This window comes from Nansenia antarctica (assembly GCF_963989245.1).
Source record: "Nansenia antarctica genome assembly, chromosome: 16".
Taxonomy (NCBI): domain Eukaryota; kingdom Metazoa; phylum Chordata; class Actinopteri; order Argentiniformes; family Microstomatidae; genus Nansenia; species Nansenia antarctica.
In genome coordinates this window covers 24,914,789-24,934,388 of record NC_137686.1, presented here as the reverse complement: position 1 = coordinate 24,934,388, position 19,600 = coordinate 24,914,789, and the positions used below count along the sequence as shown (strand labels likewise).

The window sequence follows — 19,600 nt, the reverse complement described above, 5'->3', positions numbered from 1 at the left end:
GAGTAAGGACGAGGAAACAAACTTCTTGAAGGAGTTCAGGTATAATAACAAAAGAACAGTTGAATAATAGGTCAAGGAACAGTGTTTTTTCCCTGCGTCCCCACCCTCCCTAACTGGAGGACATGGAACTAAAATAATAATTATACTTCTACTTATTGTAGAGGTTATCATTCTATGGCAAGGTACATATAATAGTTACACACATACACACAAATATACTATATATATATATGTTACGGTACATGTGGGAATACGGTACATGTGGGAAAAATAGGGTTAGGGTTAGGTGCTAGGGTGACTTGGTACATGCTGGCATGTCTAACCCTAACCCTAACCTTAACCCTAGCACCTAACCCTAACCCTAGTTTTCCCACATGTACCGTAACATATATATATATAGTATATACTATAATTTCCCTTCACTGCCTATATTGGGTTTATAGTGTTGTGCTTCCCTGTGACTACCACTGACCCACATAGCATTACACTGACAACATAAACTATCACCTAACAGGTGCATTTTAGATAACACATATTATAGTCTTGTATTGCTTTTAGATACCTTAGTTGCCATGTAAACGGAGCAGATATCTCCACCTTGCAAAAAAAGTGTTTGCACTATTGCTATTGGCACCACTGGACAAGTATTCAGTGTGGTATCAGCAATGTGTATTCAACCATATAAGTGGTCAAGTCTGTGACTACTGTTAATCTAGAATGAAACTTGAACTCCAAACAGCCTTTTTACTCGAATGAAAGTGATATTTTTCCTTTGCCAACAGACTGTCCTTTCTCTTATTGCATCGGAGATACACTTAAGGTTGCCTTGCAACAGTCTTGGAACAACCTACTTTTGGACAGGCCGTTGAAACTACCCTTTGCAGTTGGTAGTCGACACCAATGTGAAAGACGCTTTGGAGGAGAGAATCTGTCATAGATGTCACTCATTTATTTCGTTGATCATTTTTCAATGGAAATATTATTTACTGAGCTATGCTGAATGAGTATAGTGTAGTCTTCTCGTTTTCTTCAGGAGAGCCACAGAGACACATATTTGTGGTGTTTGCAGAGTCAATATTACTCAACACAAGAGCTAAAGTTCAGCCCAATCTCTGGCCGCAGACTGCAAGGCCTTAGTCAGCCTGATATTTAATCATATTTGTCTCTTACAATGTGTGCGTTCTTATGATAATCAAATATTTTAACTGTTAGTTATTTCCTGGATCTCCTCCAGCAGGTAAAGGGGCGGTACATTTCCCAGGGACGGGACGGGACAGGACGGGAGGAGGGGGGGTTGGGGTTCATGGTTCAGCAGGTGGTGCAACTTGGGAATTTTGGTCGAGGTGTTCAGGTGATCAGTCAATAATCGCCCAAAAAATGTCCGCAATGACTCAATCATACATTGTCTGGAATCTCCAGAACTAGGACTGTGGCCTACTCCATTTCGCCTGGACACAGAATCCTATTCATGGAAACAATAGGTGCATCTCAATAGTGGAGAAACCAAGGCTGCCACGGTAACCTGGTAACAGTATAACCGCGGGACAGAGGTTGGAACACCGACTAAGGTCAAAGGTCAAGATCGGCGATCCACGTGTGCAGCTCACTAAATAAAATGTTGCCGTAGTGACGGTAACAGATTTGTAATAACCGGTGATATGATCAAGAAGCATAGGCAGCAGAGAGGCAGCATCGTCAGACTATTGAGACACCCCCCACATTAGGCCTCTCTAATCTATCAGGACAGCCATTGAGCGTTGAACTGATGACCCTGTGTCAGTCACACACGCAATGTGAAATTTGACTCCCTGACCTCTGACTCAGCAGTGTCAGAAAACTTCCCGGTACACCACCAGCGATAAAGACTGTTATGTTACTGTGCCGAATGTTGCACAATCCCCTGATTCCCATGATTATTATTATTAATATTATTATTGTTGCTCGCGGACAGCTGAGCAAACCGACGGGTCCATCGAGGCAGATCCTCCATCAAATATAGCCGTGATTGAACATCTGGTTGTGCAAAATGTCTAGCAAATGTCCACGAGTGTCCATGTCCTAAATGTACCTTGTACCTGTACGTACTACCTGTTGAATACAGGCCTTGCCCTGCTCTGTAGCTGTAGGTAAGGGCGTGCAGGGGGGGGGCAACATGGAGCACTTCACTAGACCACACAAGACCAGAGCAGATATGCTTATCATCATCAAGGATTTCTACAGTATCTCGCAGTCCTGCTGGGCTTTTGTGATTATTGGCTGACACTTGCATGGCTACCCCGGTATAATTCTTATCAAAAGGCAAACGAACAAGAACCAGCAAACATTGCCGTCCTTGTGGAGTGGAACTGTGAATCCCTGTCTTTATGACATGGCCAATGTCCTGCTGTCCAGTTCTCTATAGGTTTCATGAATAATATTGACGTCACTCATCGATCAGTTGGGATACAAATCAAATGTACTGAATAATGCACTTAATTGACCCTTCACTCAAACACCTGTCTACCTCTTCAGCACTTTCTTTCCTACTCTCTCCCCCTTTCCGATTGGGACTGTTTGCAGATGAAAGTTCAACCGGCTCCATGATCACATGCACTGTACATTGGAGATCGACGGTGCGGTGCCCAATGGTCTTTCCTCGCTTTCTTCTCAAAACCCATTGGAGGAGAAGATACAAGGTTCCTCCTTTTATTTGTCCTCCTCCAATGCCTTTGGAGAAGGAAGAGAGGAGAGTTATAAAGGAAGGACTATTGGTGTGTAGCAAGAGAGAGGAGAGAGAAACACACAATAATAGAGTAAAGTAAAAAAAGTACTTAACTTAAAGATCTTAGTATAAAGTACATTTCTCATCAGTCCACCATAAGTAATGGTCCCAAAATACCTTTTATTTCATGAGAAATATTTGAAAGGGATTTTCTGATCCTGGGTAAGCCCTGTGGTGTGTAAATACCTTTATTTCCCTGGCCTGAGCTGCACGTGGTGGTGGGCGTGATATAAAAAACATAGGTGCTAGGCCTCCAGACAGATCATTGGTCACAGATTAACTTCCATTGACTGGCTTCTCAGAACGAGGCGAGGGGTGAACGGGTATATCACTCTCTTTTTATGTCTGCAGGCAGATCTGAGCCAAGCTGCCCTGTTCACCTGTTCTGACTGAAAGGCATTGATTTGTGCTTTCGGAAAAAAAGGGACGTTTCTGTTAAATTAGGTGAGTCTGGCAATACTTTGTAGGTTTTCTCCCCTACAAAACCAAATGGATGTCCGTTGTGAGACTTGGGCTCCTTTCCGTTCCAAATTGACACAACCCATTCCCTTATTCCCTCCAATTGAGTGAGCCCTTCAGTGACGTTCTGATGACATTTCTGCAAGCCAGCCCTACCCGAGAGAAGGGGAGTGGAGGAGGGAAGGGGGCGCAGGAAGGTTTCAAATGCAACTCCCTCGATTTCATCCTCTTCCCATACATACATAGCTACATGTACATAGCTATAAAAGCGAGCTACTTACATTAGTCAAGGTTGGCGGTGGTGGCTATGGGCAGACGTGATCCGAACGGTTATGTTTTTGGATACTGTGATAGTCATCGTCAGCTATGGCTCGCAATCTTCTCCTGTTCAGGTTTACACCCCCTACCCACCACCTCTCTCACCTCTATTCCAAGAAATGTGAAGAGAGGGACGTGAGGGGATGCCTGTGTGTGCCGTGAGAGATGCACGGCACACACAACCAGAGGAGTGAAGCGGGGTGAACGGCCTTACCTGTTTGATCAGCTGCAGACCCCTGCCTTTCCACTCTGACCTTCGCCCTCCTTCCCCCAGGTGTTCTAACAGGAGGTGGGGGGGGGGGGCTAGGGAGACAACAACCGGGGACCTGGGCTCTGACTGTGGGCCAGAGTTTAGATCGGGGCTACGTTCAATCATTCCACTTATCACAATAAACTTCCTACATCCCCCCTATGAAGACTGAAAAACACTACATGGATATCAGTAGTGCAGTCACAGCACCCCCTAGCAGGCCGATTGGGACATTGCTTACATTGGCCCAGAAATAAGGGTTATTATACAAATACAACAGGCCTAGCCCAAAATGTACACGGCAAATTAACCACAGAATTTCATCGACAACATATCTGATACCCTGGTGACAGAGACTATGATCTCAAGAACGACTATTTGAAGCAACTTAGTTGGAAGCTGGAAGCTGTAGACAATAAAAGCTTCTTTTAGTAAATAAGTTAAAACTGCAAAAAAAGTAGTTTACTCTAGTAAAATAGTTTACTCTTTTTGAAGGTGTACCTTATTTTTGACTTAGGGTTTACTCAGTTCACCCAGACTGTTTTTTTTAATCCATTTAATCTCTTGGTTAGAATTCTTTAGCAATGCTAGTGGAACTTCCTCTTTTACAATTAACCAGTTTCCGGGCCAGATCCGGACCAGTGGCCCCCGTCTGGGCTAGGGACAGGTTTGGGCTGATGGTTATAAACATACACAACATAGACATAGAATAAACAGAATTAACGAGCCACAGTTCCCTTTTTTTTTGATGATTATATTTCAGCATCAGCATCTTTTCTTGGAAATGGGGCAGCATATAAAAAAAATTAAAGAAAGAAAAATAACTGACTAAGACTAAATGTCACTGTCTACACCCTCCCTGTACAGTGCAGGCATGACAACTGAGGATACCCAGCCCTGCCCCCCCCACCCCCACCCCCCAAATGACTCCTGAATACCCCTCCTCCCCGCTTCACCCACTCCTGAATCCAATGTCGCCACCCACTTCCTCAATCATCACGTATAGAAATTTGGGACCAATGAGAGGTCAGGAACAGATTTCAAGCCCTCCTTTACTTACACACAATGGTGTTCATGAGAAAAAATTATCACAACTTTGATAAGGGGCAGGGGGGGTTGAGTCTTCCAGATTTAGGTCTCTGGTGACACTTTGCCAGCATGGAACATTAACTGGGCCTGTCTTTTCAAACGTTCAACGTTTTCTGCTCTGATTAGATTACGACCTCAGAATGAAGAAATCTGAACATGATCATTTGGTAGTCGGAGAAAACAAACAGGAGGCTCTGCCACAAAAGACACACTGTAACCCACATGGTGCACGACTGGCCAAAACTCGTGCACGACACGGGGCACAGGGAGTCGTTTGAGACACAGCTTAAGTACACAGTGACTTCCTCCAGTGGAGACTGGTGGCTACTGGAGTCCATCCACTAGTGGGCGTCCCAGCAAGGGGGTGGGGGGGGGGGCGGAGGGCCCAATTCCAAAAGGTCAAGGGTCAAGGCCTGTAACGTCGTCCGGAGTCATTGGTGATCAGAGGTGTGGTCTACAGAGATTGGGGGAGGGGTAAAAGAGGCGGCGGGGGGGGGCTAGTTCCTCTCCTGAACGAATACAGTCTCCTGTGGACACAGCCCCGCCTCCTGCAGTGTGATGTCATAGTCCAAGTGGGCGAGCTTCCGTCGGGGGAAGTTGGTGACGAGCTCGAAGCGTTCGTTGGGGTAACCCTTCGACTGGACGTGTCTCACCAGCGCCTGTTGGGACAGGGGACGACCAAGGGAAGGAGAAAGGGGTGAGAGATCGCACACTGCACCCGCCTCATCAGAGCATAAGACGAAGACTAAGAATACAGAGGGTCATTCAGAAACACAACATCGATGGGAATAGGCACAGGTGAACGCAGGATCATTTAGTTTAGGATGCTTTGATCGAAGGCAACGTACGGTTAACATTCGCACAGCGGTTACGGCATAGAGCGCAGTGGTCTTACCATAAGCTTGGCCTTGGACGACAGGGCGATCTGCTCTCTCTGTCCGTCTGGGTAGCGAAGCATCAGTCTGGCCTTGGGACCTGGACGCACAATATAGTCAGTTCAGTTCAAGGCCAGCAGGGATGTATCGACAATGGGACACACTCGCACGAAGGCAGATACACGTGGAGAAAGAGAGAGAGGGGGAGGGAGAGAGAGAGAGAGAGAGAGAGAGAGAGAGAGAGCACGCCATACACACAAATTAATGGATCATACACAAAAACGAAAAACGAGAACCATGTTCATCGTACCATTGTCGTCGAGACCGTCGTGGTCACAGGGTTCCGTGCTGGCTGTGGCGTTGCTGGTCTTGGAAGGTCTGGAGCTTTGGCCCGGCGCCGTGCGATGGTTCTCCGCCCCCCGGCGGTGCTCTGAGTCTGGGTCGGGCTGGGAGCGACCCTGCCCTGCTGACGCTGACGGGGGCTCCAGATGGTTCTTTTTGCTCTCCTCTTTTCTGTGGCTGTTCTCTTTGCTGTTCTCTTTGTGCGGGGACTTCCTGTGGCGGGCGGGCGGGCTGTCGGGTCGTGCTGGGGCCGCGGTGGCGGCGGCGGTGGGAGTGGGAGTGGCCGGCCCCGGGGGGGTGTGTCTGCCCGAGGAGCCGCTGAGGCCCTCGTCCCGGGGTTCCGTGGTCTCGTTGTCCGAGCCGTCGACGGAGATGAGGCCCTCGCTGTCGGAGAACGGCTCGGCTTCGGCTTCGGCGTCCGAGTCCTCCTCGTCGTCTTCTTCGTCCTCCTCTTCCTCTTCCTCCTCCTCCTCTTCAGAGGGTGGCGAGTCGAGGGGGTCCGGGGCTGAGGACGACTCGTAGTGGGTCTCCTGGAGAGAGGCCCGGATGGCTGCCTCTAGCTGGCTGTCTTCACTGGCGTCTATCAGACTCTCCTGGGAGAGAGGAAAGAGGGATTTAAAAACAGACGGAGGGGGGAAAACGTATGAGAGGAAGAAAAGGCGGGTGGAACAATGACCTCGCGACATGGTGGAAGAGTAAAGTGAGAATAGAGAGAATAGAGTGGGAAAGAAAACAATAACAACAACAAACGCTTGTAAAGCTTCCTTGGGTTTTTGAAAGGCGCTATAGAAATCAAAGTTATTATTATTATTAACAACAACAACATAAAGTTCCAAACAGAGGTAGCCAGTGAAGAAGTGAATGAACAATGAAGAATGAGGGGAAATTGAAAGAGAGAAAGTAAGCGTTGGGGGCAGAGAGTGAGGGGGGCGGAGGACTCACGGAGCGGCCGCGTTTGGCAGGGGGCGGTTGGCTGGAATGTCCGTCCAGCTGGCCGTGCTCTGTCAGGAAGCCCGTCACCTGCTCCAGGAAAGACGCCACGTCCAGCTGGTTCCACTCCACCATCTTTTGACCTGACGGAGGGGAGGGAGGGCGTAGGACACAGGCCTCCGTCAGACTAGGAGGGTCATCTCGTCTAGCTATTACAGTACATTTGGCTCAGGGGTGCAAACTGGCAGACAGGAAGATTAGTTGTTAAAAAACATTAATAGCTAGACGAGATGACCCCTATAAACATTATTTTCTTTTGCAGATTCTCACGATTCACATGGATGACCTATTTTGAGGTAAAAACGGCTAATTTAGTAGAAAGGTGACATGTTTGCACCCCTGTGGCAATTCAATTTTTAATATATTATATATTTAATATATATTTCTTTATAGTTATTAGTATACTCAGAGGTATACAGACTTTAACGAGGTTCCCTGTTTCACACACACACCTTCCAGCTCGACAGCTGTCCCTATGATAGATGGTGAGCTTATTCATACGCTATTCTCTTTCCCAGTTAGTGCAGTGTAGTCGATCTGGTCTGGGCTAAGGGTCCGCACCAGCAGGTAAACAGAGTTGTGTAGCACCTGTATGTGTGACCAGAGCCCGATGATACAACTCTGAGAGTGATTAAACTGAGTGAGAGTGATCAAACTGAGTGAGAGTGATCAAACTGAGTGAGAGTGATCAAACTGAGTGAGAGTGATCAAAGTGTACTTGTGAACTTGTCCATGTGTTATCATCGAAGTGGTGGGAAGCGGTCGCACTTCCCTGTTCAGGACTCACCTGTGCGGGGGTCCAAGATGGAGATGTAGGGAAACTTGTTGAGCTTGTAGAACTGGATATACCGCTGTCCCTCTTCACTGTCATGGTATACCTATGGTTGGACACAGACACACAGACACGTCAGCTCATCTCAACACCCCAAACACAGTGTGTGTGTGTGTGTGTGTAAGCGTGCATGCGTGTGGGTGTGTATGCATGCATGCGTGTGCTCATGTACACTGTGAATAGGATAGATATATCTATATTTCGTAATGAACCGTACCAAGTCACGTGTGTGTTTTGGCTCATTCTAGAGAACTGAGTGTGTGCGTACCTGCCAGAATATGAAGTGCTCTCTGATGATGGTCCTGACCGCGTCGTTGCTCCACACGTCTCTGTTCAGACACTGGCAGGCGAAGTCCTGCACGTTCTGGATGTTGATCATCAGCCATTTGTTCTCCAGTTGTCCGCAGTCTTTCGCCTACCAGAGGAAACGACCCGACGTTAATGAACAATTAATAGAATCAGTGGCCGCAGCATTTTGATGTGGCACAGATTGTCTGGTTCTGAAGGTAATTACGGAGATCAGGCCGCGGGCAAACAGAGGAACAGCGGAAAAAGGCACGGCCGATACACTGACACACACACACACACACACACAGTCGTAATCATATTACAGGAACATCAAATCGAATCGCACCACAACTTTGGTCATCGTCAATAACACACAGTAGCAGCAGGACTCAGACAACGAGGTAGGGACTAGGGAGAGGCCACCCAGGCGTGGTGGGGGCGTTAGTGTTGCATCTAGAGGGGCTCCTCACCGTCTCGAAGCTGCCTTTGTGCATGAGCTCTATGGGGGGCCGGAACAGGTCTGCCAAGGTGCTCAACTTCTTGTCCACCGCACTGCCGTTCCTCAGCTCCTGCTCCTGACGGACTGGGAGAGCGAGAGAGGCCACAGAGACGGGTTATAGCCTGTCCAAACCGCCGAGCCGAGCCGAGCCGTACTGGGCTGGTTACGCACTCACAATAGTCACTGTGTTACCTCAATGACAGAACAGCTCAGAACAGACCTGAGCCAAGCTAAGCTGTACTGTACTGGCTTGGTTAGGCACCCACAATAGTCACTAAATTAGTCACTATATTACCTCAATGACAGCACAGCTCAGAACACATCCGTACTGGGCTGGGCTGGCAACGCATCTACCGTAGTTAATCTACAATAACACCGTCATTACACTACAGAGCGGCCCGGTTTCGGCATCCACCATCCACAGTTGTAACAGTGCCGAGTAAGGACAACGTGGGAGGAGAATATCCAAGCCAGCTCAGTAGGGTTCTGTGGTGTGTAAAGCCCCTCAGAGAGGAACTCCACACGTCAAGCCCAAAAGTCGCTGAAATGAACAGAAGCGACAGAGACGGAGGCTCGGGTAGGTAGGCAGTACTCACTGGTTTCTGTTTGGAAGTCCCGGAAACCGTCAAATATGGACCGCGCGGGTCTTCGTCGCTTTGGCACTGCAAGAGTGAAAGGATGAAGGGAAAGAAAGAGGGAGAGACAACGGAGAGTTCAACAGACTGAGACAGCTAGAGAGGGCGGCGAGGGAGAAAAGAGAGCCTCGTTTATGGTACTGTGTCCTATCGGCTAAGGGACAAAAAAAACAGTCTAAAACCGTCTATGATGAGGGTAGTGATACACTAAGTACAGGGGGGTTGGTGGAGACAGATGTGGTGAAGGGGTTGACCAGAGGTCCTCCAGTGCTGTGCTGTTACCTCCAAATAAAGGGTCTGGTTCCACCAATATGTCCTGCTTCTGGGGGATGGGCGCCCGTACCTCGTCTCTGAAAAACACGCAAGGCCACACAGACAGTCAACCTACAGGGGTCTCTCACTTGTATTCTGTCTATGCGTTGAGGATGAACAGGTAAAGCATTGTGAGGGGAGAGGGAGCCAAGCAGGATACAGGGACGGAAGGTTGAGACCTGTTCAGTAAAAGGTTTCAACCTGAGACCTTCTCCAAGGCAGGGTTCGACATTAACGCTTGCCCGCTTGCCCGGAGCAAGTAAAAAATGTGCCGGGTTTGTTTGCGCGAGCCCGACGACGCTGCTGGATCCTGGATATGTTTACCGGTGTGCAGGAAGAACAACGGACGGCGCAGGCGCCAGACCAGACTAGATGATCGTGGAGTGAAGATATTATTAAAGCGTACGTGCCTGTTGATCACCCGTCGCACATATCCAGGATCCAGCAGCGTCGTCGGGCTCGTGCAAACAAACCCGGCGTATTTTTTACTTGCTCCGGGCAAGTGGGCAAGCGTTAATGTCGTCCTGGCTCCTCCAGTAGCAGCAGTGGTGGTGGTGGGTGCGGTGGAGAACAGAACAGAGACTTACTCTGCGGGGGGTCCTCTGCTGCTGGAGGCCACTGCTGCGCTGGAGCTGGTACTGGGCTCCTCCGCGATCGCCCCTCCATCCAGGAACATGGTGACAGCCATCTCTAGGTTGTTGCTGCATGCCTCTAGCATATGCTTCCCCACACTTTCTGTGGCCCCTGGGAGAAGATGACAAGCACACAGACAGGATACAGACGCACACACACACACACACACATTAATTTGTCTGTGAGAGGAGAGGAAGACAATTATATATTTTTTCCATTCAAAGACTCCCTCCAATATATCAAAGGACCACGCATCACACACCCTGCCAAAAAACCCGACTGTCAACGTGCGCATGCGCGATTTGCGTGAGCTGAACTCTGGCAAGAGACATGAAGGCAACTTTTTTAAAGAGTGAGTCAGTGTTTCATCCTGTGCATGTGCATAAACACTAGCCGGGTGAATCGTCTTACATTTTTTTTTTTGCAACAAGTGAGCGTGCGTGCTCCGAACAACACACTACTGCTGCAGAGTTTGACATGTTCAGATCAGATCACTGCGCATGCCCACTGCACTTTTCAAGTCTTCGCTAGGTGGCTAGCTAACATAGCCAGTTATGAGAACATGCATTTGAGTCGAAATGGGATAGATTTGACCAAAACCTCTAATCTAGCTCCACAATATCATACCTAAATATTTTTTGGACCATGCAAACTTGATCTAAAACGTCAGCTTAGAGAGGGGGGCTTTGCTCCAGAAGGCTTAGATAGAACATGACAGGCATGATGAGATGTGTTCCAGTTGCAGGCAGCCACCATTGTGATCCAAGGTGGAGCCTGGCTGGTTCAGGGGAAATGTTGCACCCAAACGTCCATTCCACAAAAAACGAGCAAACATCTAAAGCAGCTAATCCATCCCCCTGACTGTCCAATTGAGTTTGGGTGGAATTTTTTTGGCGCCATGTTATATCCTCCTAGGAGAATTTGTGGCCAACAAAGGGGGTCAGTTATGTTCATGTAAAAGTTAATGTTTCTTTCAAGCTAGTGTTTCCACACACACACACACACACTTGACGGTGGTGAGCTCGCGCTAGCGGGTGTGAGAGAGAGAGAGGGGGGGGGGGGGCAGGAGGGACTGATGATGCCCCCCAACTCAGGTTCCCCACGCGCGCAGTTCGGTGAGACGCTCGGGCGTTGGTTCCTCTCTTGGAGGGGCATGCACGTGAAACATGGTAGTGTTAATAAGAGCAATAAGAACAGAATGATTACCTGTGATCGCTGTGAACTGTTGTATTAACCCGTCCACCCCCGGAGCGGATGCATCCCCCAGCGCCGCCATCTTACCACCAACTAACAACAACACGAATGACGCGCGTGCGTGTCGCTGCCTGTTCTGTACTCGCGGTTTCTTGCCTGGATGGATGCCTGCGTCACTTCACCCATCGTGTTGGATTGTGGGGTTTGTAGTAGTTTACCTGTATGATAGTTATGTTATGTATGTTGTAGTTCAGTTAAATAAAAAACCATCCAAATACTCTGCACACGGAGCTGGGATGCTTTGCATGGTCGTTGGGTAGGGATTGGGTTAAAAAAAGGGATTAAAAAAATTTAAAATTAAAATTATAAAATTAAAATTATAGGAGGTCTGCTTTGCTCCAACACAGGCCTCAATTATAATATTCATGCGACAGTGAAAGCAATCTATCTGTAAGATTAGTGGTGTTATGAGCAAACAATGCACACACACTGTCATTAGAAGTCACTTTATTATTGTAGTCTTTTATAATACATTCAGTTCAAAAACAGTCAACCAAGCGCTTGTAAACTTAACTTTAAAAACAAGCAAAAAATAAAATGGTGTTGCGTTGTTCTCTGAACCCTTCTGAAGGACTGGAACTGTCCCTGACTGCATGAACACTGGTGCTTATTCAAACTCTGATGAAACTATCCATCTTAAATGACAAGAGAACCAAGTTCCACCGATACATTTCTATTGTTTCCACATGTTCTGCGTCTTTGCTCCCTCATGAATTGACGGCAGGTGTGTACGTTTCCTCTCACTGTTAGTGCATTACATGGAGATATCGGTACAATGAAAATGCCCCTTGATGATGCTGACCTACGGTCAGTTTCATCTCCTACCCCATAGTTATCAAGATTAGAATCTGAGAGGGTAAGCCGGTCCTAGACCGGTAAACCCTTCAACCCTGTAGCCTGGAGAGCAGGGTACTACTAAGGGATCTGGGGGGAATGGCACAACATCTTCTCCCAGGAAACATAAACCATTCTGGTGAAGAAACTGTCTCTCTTTCTTTCTCTCTCTGTCTGTCTGTCTCTCTCTCACTCTCACTCTCTCACTCTCTCTCACACACACACACACACACACACACACGACATCTTGTTGCAGTTCACAAAACGTAGGCCGTACAAGTCAAGTGATTTTTGCGGTGCCGTTGCCATAATATTTTTTAATACAACAAATGGAAGCTATGGAATACTACCTCACTTGGGTAAGTCAGTCAGTTGCAATGGGCCGGAAGATCACCTAGATTGTCTGAGTTATAATAATCTTAAATAAAACATTTATTGTTTATGAGGACCAAAGATCCTATGAAAATAACAGAATTGCCTCAAAGTAAAAAATAATAATTAAAAAAAGCATCAAATTAGCTAAAAATGCTTCGAATTAGCTGAAACTGCAGTTAAATTGAATCAGAACTATGAAAAAATAAATAAAAGATTTAAGATTATTTCATGGACCCATGGCATGGGCTACCGTTACCATCAACTGCTCTGATCTATTGGGATTTGGAAGAGGAGAGCATGCGAGTAAGCATTTCATAGTACTGTCGTGTCGTCCCAGTACATATGACCAAAACAACTTTTAACTTCTCCTGAGGCAGACCTGTTTTCAGTTGTGTGCAAAAAGGTGCACCTTTTCACGACAGGGAGTAGAGCTAGATCAAGGGAGCTCTTGCGTTGTGAACAACGGACCATATAGAGTAGTCAGAGTCTGCATGTACAGTATGTAGGCGGGTCAGTTGTGTGATGGGCTAAATATCCCCATAGCAACCGAGCAAGTCGAGTAGCATACACCATAAATAACCCTAGGTCAGACACTCTACAGGACACAAAGGATACGGGCTTTCGCCCTGTAACTGTAGCGTCGAATCTTTCACACATCTGATCCATTTTGTTTTATTCTTTGAAATAATAATAATAAGACTTTAATAAAATAAGACTTTGACGTCTGGTGCGGACCTCCTTCCTGTGAGAATATAAGCTTGTCCTGCCAGAGAAACACATGACACTGGCATGACCATTCATGTCAAAGAGACCCCCCCCTCCCCCCCACTGCCACCGCCCCCCTCTCATCAGTAGCAGTGACATTTCAGTAAAGAAATAAAACACACTGCCATCCTCTAGCTCTCATTGGTTATCCCTGGGGACACAGGACAGGGTTGGGGGGAGGGGGGGAGAGAGAGAGCGAGCGAGAGAGAGAGAGAGAGAAAGAGAGAAAGAGAGAGAGAGGGGGGGGGACTTCCTTCGCCACATCTTAACATGCAAAGAGAGAGAGGCGGGAGGGGGGGATGATTTAGTGAGGGTAAAGGTCATTTTGCAGTTCCTGTTCCCAGCCCCTATCCAGCCTAATACTGGGAATAAATAATATGCGTTTTCACATAATAGCATAGGTCATTGTTATGCGTGAGCTTTTGTGTGTGTGTGTACATGCGTATGCTTGTGTGTGTGAGAGAGGGTACGCGAGGAGAAGTGATGGCCTAAATGTGTGTGTGTGTGTGTTGGGAGTGTACATGGTAGATGACTGCGTGAATGTACGTATATACTCTATGCATGTGCCTGTGGTGGTGGTGTGATAGTCAAGTTTGCGGGGCGGGGTGCTGAGGTGAGGGTGGGGGCAAAACACTGAGGTAGGGGGCGGGGGGGGAGAGACGTGGTGTTGTTGTGGCACCGCAGGGGGGGGGGGGCTGGTCAGAAGCGGATGAAGGTGGCGTCGATCTGGCGTACGGTGGGCAGCGCCAGCATGATCTTGCGGCGGTACTGGGGGTCCTTCTGCAAGGGATTCCTCTCCAGGTACACCGTCTCCAGGGCTTTGGCATTCTTCAACTCGTCCAGATCCGACCAGTTGTCTAACTGATTGTCGTTCATCTGAGAGAAAGAGAGAGACAGAGAGGGGGGGGGGGGGGGAGGGAGAGAGGGGGGGGAGAGAGGGGGAGAGGGGGAGAGAGAGAGAGAGAGAGAGAGAGAGAGAGAGAGAGAGAGAGAGAGAGAGAGAGAGAGAGAGCGGGAGTTTGTCATAGATGACTAAGAAGCCGTTTCTTATCTCAAACCCTTACAGACTTGTTACCAACTTGTCATCGGTGACTCAAACATTCAACAAGCCAATCTTTTCCTCTCTCTTTCATCTTAGTCCACCATCACACACTTTTCCTCAGACAGTCTCTTTACCCAGAATTCCTGTAGGTCTGTTAGATGGCTTATGTTCTCGATCCTCTTTACCCGATTGGCTGCGATGTCCAGAGTGGTCAGCTTTTTCTAACGACAGAGGACAAAAAGGTGAAACGTTAAAAGGTGAAATAAAACTTTTCGAGTGGGCAGTCCTTGCCAACGAACAATCCGTCTTGATTTCATGGAACAGCTGTGTTTTTGAACAACAACAACAACAACAACAACACAACAGCTGTGTTTGGAGCATTCCGCAATAAACTTTCATTGCTCTCATTTCATCATTTCATATTGGCCACACGTAGACTTTTGGACTGCTGGCGAATTTCACTCGGTTGCCATGGCAACCCCCTCCCCCTCCCCCACCTTGCCTCAATATTGTATTTCTGTACCAACGTTATGTGGGTGTGATCCTGGACTTACGTTGTTCTCCAGGCCTTCGATGACCTCGATGCCGTTATGACTAAGATAGAGCTCCTTTAGGTTGACCAGGCCCTGCAGACCCTCCATCTTGGTAATGCGGTTACTCTGGGGGAGAGAGAAGGTGTGCGCGCGCACACACACACACACACACACACACACACACACACACACACACACACACACACACAAAATGCTAAATGGTGAGAGACCAGTCCCTTGAGACATATAAAGTCACACCCAAGTGACTTTATTACTACTTACGACAACATATTTCTACAGGCTATAAAACAATGATGACGGCAACACAACTAAGTGAACAGTGATAATATGGCATGCTGCTGGGGCTAAACAACTGTGAGAATTTTCCTAGTCCTTTCATAAGCAAAGATGGGATACATTTTGGGAAAAATACAATGAAAACCAATATCTAAAATCACATTTGTGTGTGTGTGTGTGTGTGTGTGCGGTACCTGGATGCTGAGAACAGTCAGGTTATGCAAGCCTTCCAGATGCTGCAGCTGAGTGATCTTGTTGGTTCCCAGGAACAAACTTTGCAAGGAGGACAGAGCGTCCAAGTTCTCTATTACCTGTAATCAAACACACACACACACAAACACGTCAGCAGCTAATAGTGAATGTCAATCGGGGGGGGGAACTAATGTAAGATTCCCTCTCAGTTCTGCATGTCGCCTTTGGCTCTTGCTATACATCTCCTGAGGCATATCGTAGATAACACATATTCCTTTCATAGGCCACTCCGTTCCACAGACATACAGATGGAACAGACCTGGGTTATATTCTAACACAAACTACATGACTAAGTATCTGTGGTGCACTTGATTGAGCCTGGAGTTGGTACTTAATGGGACTATTGTATTGGTTCACCAACTAAATCAAGAAGTATTTGAGGGTATTTCACTATGTATTTGACTAAAGGTACGTTGTCCATCGATCAAGCCCCCACGCCCCCCACACTTTACAAACGGAAAAGATTGAGTAGTAATAATAAAAATAAACAAAAAATAAATTTTAAAAAGTATAGGGGCCTAATTAAGGTAGTGCTGGGGACACATGGGAAGGGGAGGGGGAGAGGGTTAACTGGTGAAGGCAAGCTTGAAGAGGTGGGTTTTGAGGGCCTGTTTAAGGCCCTCCGCCAGATGTCTCTCCCTCACCCGGATGCGGTTGGAGCCCAGCTCCAGCATCTCCAGGCAAGTGAAGGTCTCCAGGTTGGCGATGGAGCTGATCTTGTTGTGCAGCAGGAACAGCTTCTTCACCTGCGTCAAACGCTCCAGGCCCTCCACCTTCCTCAGGAGGTTGAAGGACATGTCCAGCTGCCTGTCAACCAGACACACGCTTCAGTCAGAATAGAATAGTTATAGCACATGACAATAGGATGTTGTGTGTGTGTGTGTGTGTCCATTTGTGTGCCTCTGTCGGCGTGTGTGTGTGTGTGTGTGTGTGTGTGTGTGTGTGTGTGTGTGTGTGTGTGTGCGTATGTATGTATGTATGTATGTCTGTCTGTATGTATGTGTCCGTTTGTGTGTGTGTGTGTGTGTGTGTGTGTGTGTGTGTGTGTGTGTGTGTGTGTGTGTGAGGGAGACTCACTCTAGTTCTGTGAGGTTCTGCAGGTTCTCCAGTTTGCGGATCTGGTTGTCGTAAAGGTCCAGCTCCCGCAGTGTGACTAGACTCTCCAGGTTCTCGATCTTCTTGATGAGGTTCTGCCTTAAGGAGAGTGTCTGACCACCACACACACACTTGTTGAATTACAACATGCCTGTACTATATGTACCAATATTCATATTCACATTCCATTAAAAACACCCAGCAACAATAAACATTTATTTAAAAAAAATAAAAATAAAAATGTATCTGACCTGGGGGGTATTTCATCAACGTCAGTAAAGGAAATTCCAGGCTTATTTTGATAAATCCTTGTGAGACTTTTTAGTGACGTTGATGGAATTACCCCCCAGGAAAACCTCAGACCTCTAGCCTTATACACAACATCTCCACCTAGCCTTATAGGTGCCTTATATACAACATCTCTACCATCACATCAGTGACTGACAGAAACAAGAAGGTTGCCCGAATAAATAAGTAAAAACAGTCCAACCACTGACTCTGGCCCTCTGCAGCACCTCCAGGCCCTCAATCTTCCCAATCCGACAGTGGATCAGATCAACATCCTGGGGAGGGAAGGGGCGGAGTTACGGTGACATCACTGGCACAAGTGGATGACGCAGTGGCGTACGAACTGATACCGAACATGACAAGGAACATCATGATGAAGATAATGCCTAAATGCCTAGAACTAGCTTCAGTCAGGCAAACACTTCCGTCAGAATAGTATGTACAGATTAAGTGAAGGGTTTAACAGTTTATGTGCAACTGATAGAGGGGAGAAAAATAGAGTGAGCGTGTGTGTGTGTGTGTGTGTGTGTGTGTGTGTGTGTGTGTGTGTGTGTGTGTGTGTGTGTGTGTGTGTGTGTGTGTGTGTGTGGAAACAAACTGAGCTCAGTCATGGCTGAACCCTCACCTCTTCATCGGGGTCCAAGGTTATGGTTTCCATATCAACTGGAGACTCCTCTTTGACTATGATGTTTGGAGATAGAGGGAGGTAGGGAGGTAAGGGAGGGAGAGGGAGAGGGAGGGAGAGATTTAACACAGGCATTTTGCAAATGACAAGAGTAGCAAGGTGGGTCGCATTCAATAGACCAGAGGCCTGCTTGATTCCACTCTTTTTTCCATTATGTCTGTTCAACATAATACATTTTTCTCAGAACATTCCGTAACATTGTGTCCTCCTGAATGCACCCAATGTGGTTGGGGGGGGGTTTTAAGGACAAGGTGTGTGTGTGTGTGTGTGTGTGTGTGTGTGTGTGTGTGTGTGTGTGTGTGTGTGTGTGTGTGTGTGTGTGTGTGTGTGTTGTTCACCTGTGGTAGGGGGCTGGTTGGGGTCCACCTCACCATTGAGGCTCTTCCTCCGGGTCTCATCATCCCCAGACTCCTCCGACTCACCCCTCCGGTCCACTGTAAGCAGACAGAAAGATATATTGACACCGTTCCCTATCTATCTATCTAGTATCTATCTATCTATCAAACTTAATTTACCATGACAAGCTAAGCACATCTTCCAGAGCACAGATGTTCTCTGATTCGGTTATCTGATTCAGACAACAATTACACACACACACACAAAAACCATACATCCATCATCATGACATTTGACAATGACTCTCGATTGTATGATGATAATGACATTAGCCTACATCATTTGGCTTTTATGTAATCTACCAGCATTGCTAACAGACCGGACAGGGCAGAATCTGCAGTTTAGGGTCATCATTAGACTCTAGACCAGGGGTTTAGGGTTATACAACAAGCTTTCCTACTGCACACCCCCCGTGATATCATAGGACCCTCGCCTGTCACACATGTCGTTGCTAGGCTAGAGAGGAAGGCGTGGATGAGCTCATTCTTTTTGTAGCTTGCTTAGGTAGCCAACATTAAAATATATATATAAAATAATAAAATAAATATTAAAAAATATATTAAATATATATATAGCTTTGTGACAACGTATCTAGCTAAAAGAGCCTCCTAGCTAGCGATTCTAGCGAACAGTAAACAGGGGTGCGTTCGTACATTCGCTCTGAGAGCGCCGGAGCGCACACTGGGTGCAACGTCATAAAGGGACCGAGTAATTTGATTGGACAAGAGGCATTCCGCGAGTGCCGATCAGATTTCCAGAGCGTGTTTACGAACGCAGCCCAAGCTGAGATCCAACGGCAGAGCTGACTAATAACAGAGCTAGCATGTTTGTGTTAGCTTAGCCTGAATAGAATCTTCTAGAATTCTTACTAGAATCACCTACATGTACACAAATGTACACATTTATACCAATGTCACCTTAACAACTCTTTACAACTCAAATTAGCGATTGAAATGTGTCAGTTTTCACTCACCTTCCATCTCTTGAGGCTCTCCAACAGACAGGGTAGCCATGTTCTCGGTAAACCCTCCCCTTTGTCTTTGACTGACATCGGGGTCAGCCAATCCAGGGTAGCCATGTTCTCGGTAAACCCTCCCCTTTGTCTTTGACTGACACCGGGCTCAGCCAATCCAGTGTCGGCTCCTCTGTTGTGGTTTCTGCCATCAAAAAGGGTGCGCTGCCAGCTAGACCAACAAATGGTGTCACCTTTTAGTGTGCGATATTCAGGTTAATTCTGGAAGAATTCAACAGTGTTTGGCATGAACATGGGATACTGGGATTTATTTAGGCAATGGTAGTGGTTCTCAAAATGACACATCTGTTGCTCACATAGTCATGAGAAGGTCACAGGTGTAATATGCTGTTATAGCATAATATTGAATATCTGTCCAGTATATCATCATCATCATCATCATCATCGTTTTCATTGATTGATTGATTGAAAACTTTATTAGAAGATTTGCAGAAGTAGGTACATGACAGTACATATTACATACAAGGT

At 47.1% G+C, this 19,600-nt stretch overlaps 2 protein-coding genes across 2 annotated transcripts; both read right to left on the bottom strand.

Moving 5' to 3' along the window:
- Positions 1 to 4,582: 4,582 nt before the first annotated feature.
- Positions 4,583 to 11,562, bottom strand: ubxn7 (UBX domain protein 7). Its single transcript, XM_080546408.1, has 11 exons — positions 11,490 to 11,562; positions 10,238 to 10,394; positions 9,621 to 9,688; positions 9,300 to 9,365; positions 8,675 to 8,787; positions 8,185 to 8,331; positions 7,872 to 7,962; positions 7,037 to 7,167; positions 6,063 to 6,687; positions 5,773 to 5,852; positions 4,583 to 5,536 (listed from the first exon to the last, which is right to left on the bottom strand). The coding sequence occupies exons 1-11, from the start codon at positions 11,557 to 11,559 to the stop codon at positions 5,375 to 5,377; spliced, it is 1,710 nt and encodes a 569-aa protein (XP_080402534.1). The 5' UTR covers positions 11,560 to 11,562; the 3' UTR covers positions 4,583 to 5,374.
- A 2,648-nt stretch (positions 11,563 to 14,210) lies between these two features.
- Positions 14,211 to 19,112, bottom strand: ppp1r7 (protein phosphatase 1, regulatory (inhibitor) subunit 7; the record flags this gene model as incomplete). Its single annotated transcript, XM_080547084.1, has 10 exons — positions 14,211 to 14,387; positions 14,688 to 14,774; positions 15,108 to 15,212; positions 15,578 to 15,694; positions 16,280 to 16,442; positions 16,713 to 16,843; positions 17,228 to 17,293; positions 17,644 to 17,699; positions 18,042 to 18,137; positions 19,073 to 19,112. 10 exons carry the CDS (start codon positions 19,110 to 19,112, stop codon positions 14,211 to 14,213), a joined length of 1,038 nt encoding a protein of 345 aa, XP_080403210.1.
- Between the last annotated feature and the right edge of the window lie 488 nt (positions 19,113 to 19,600).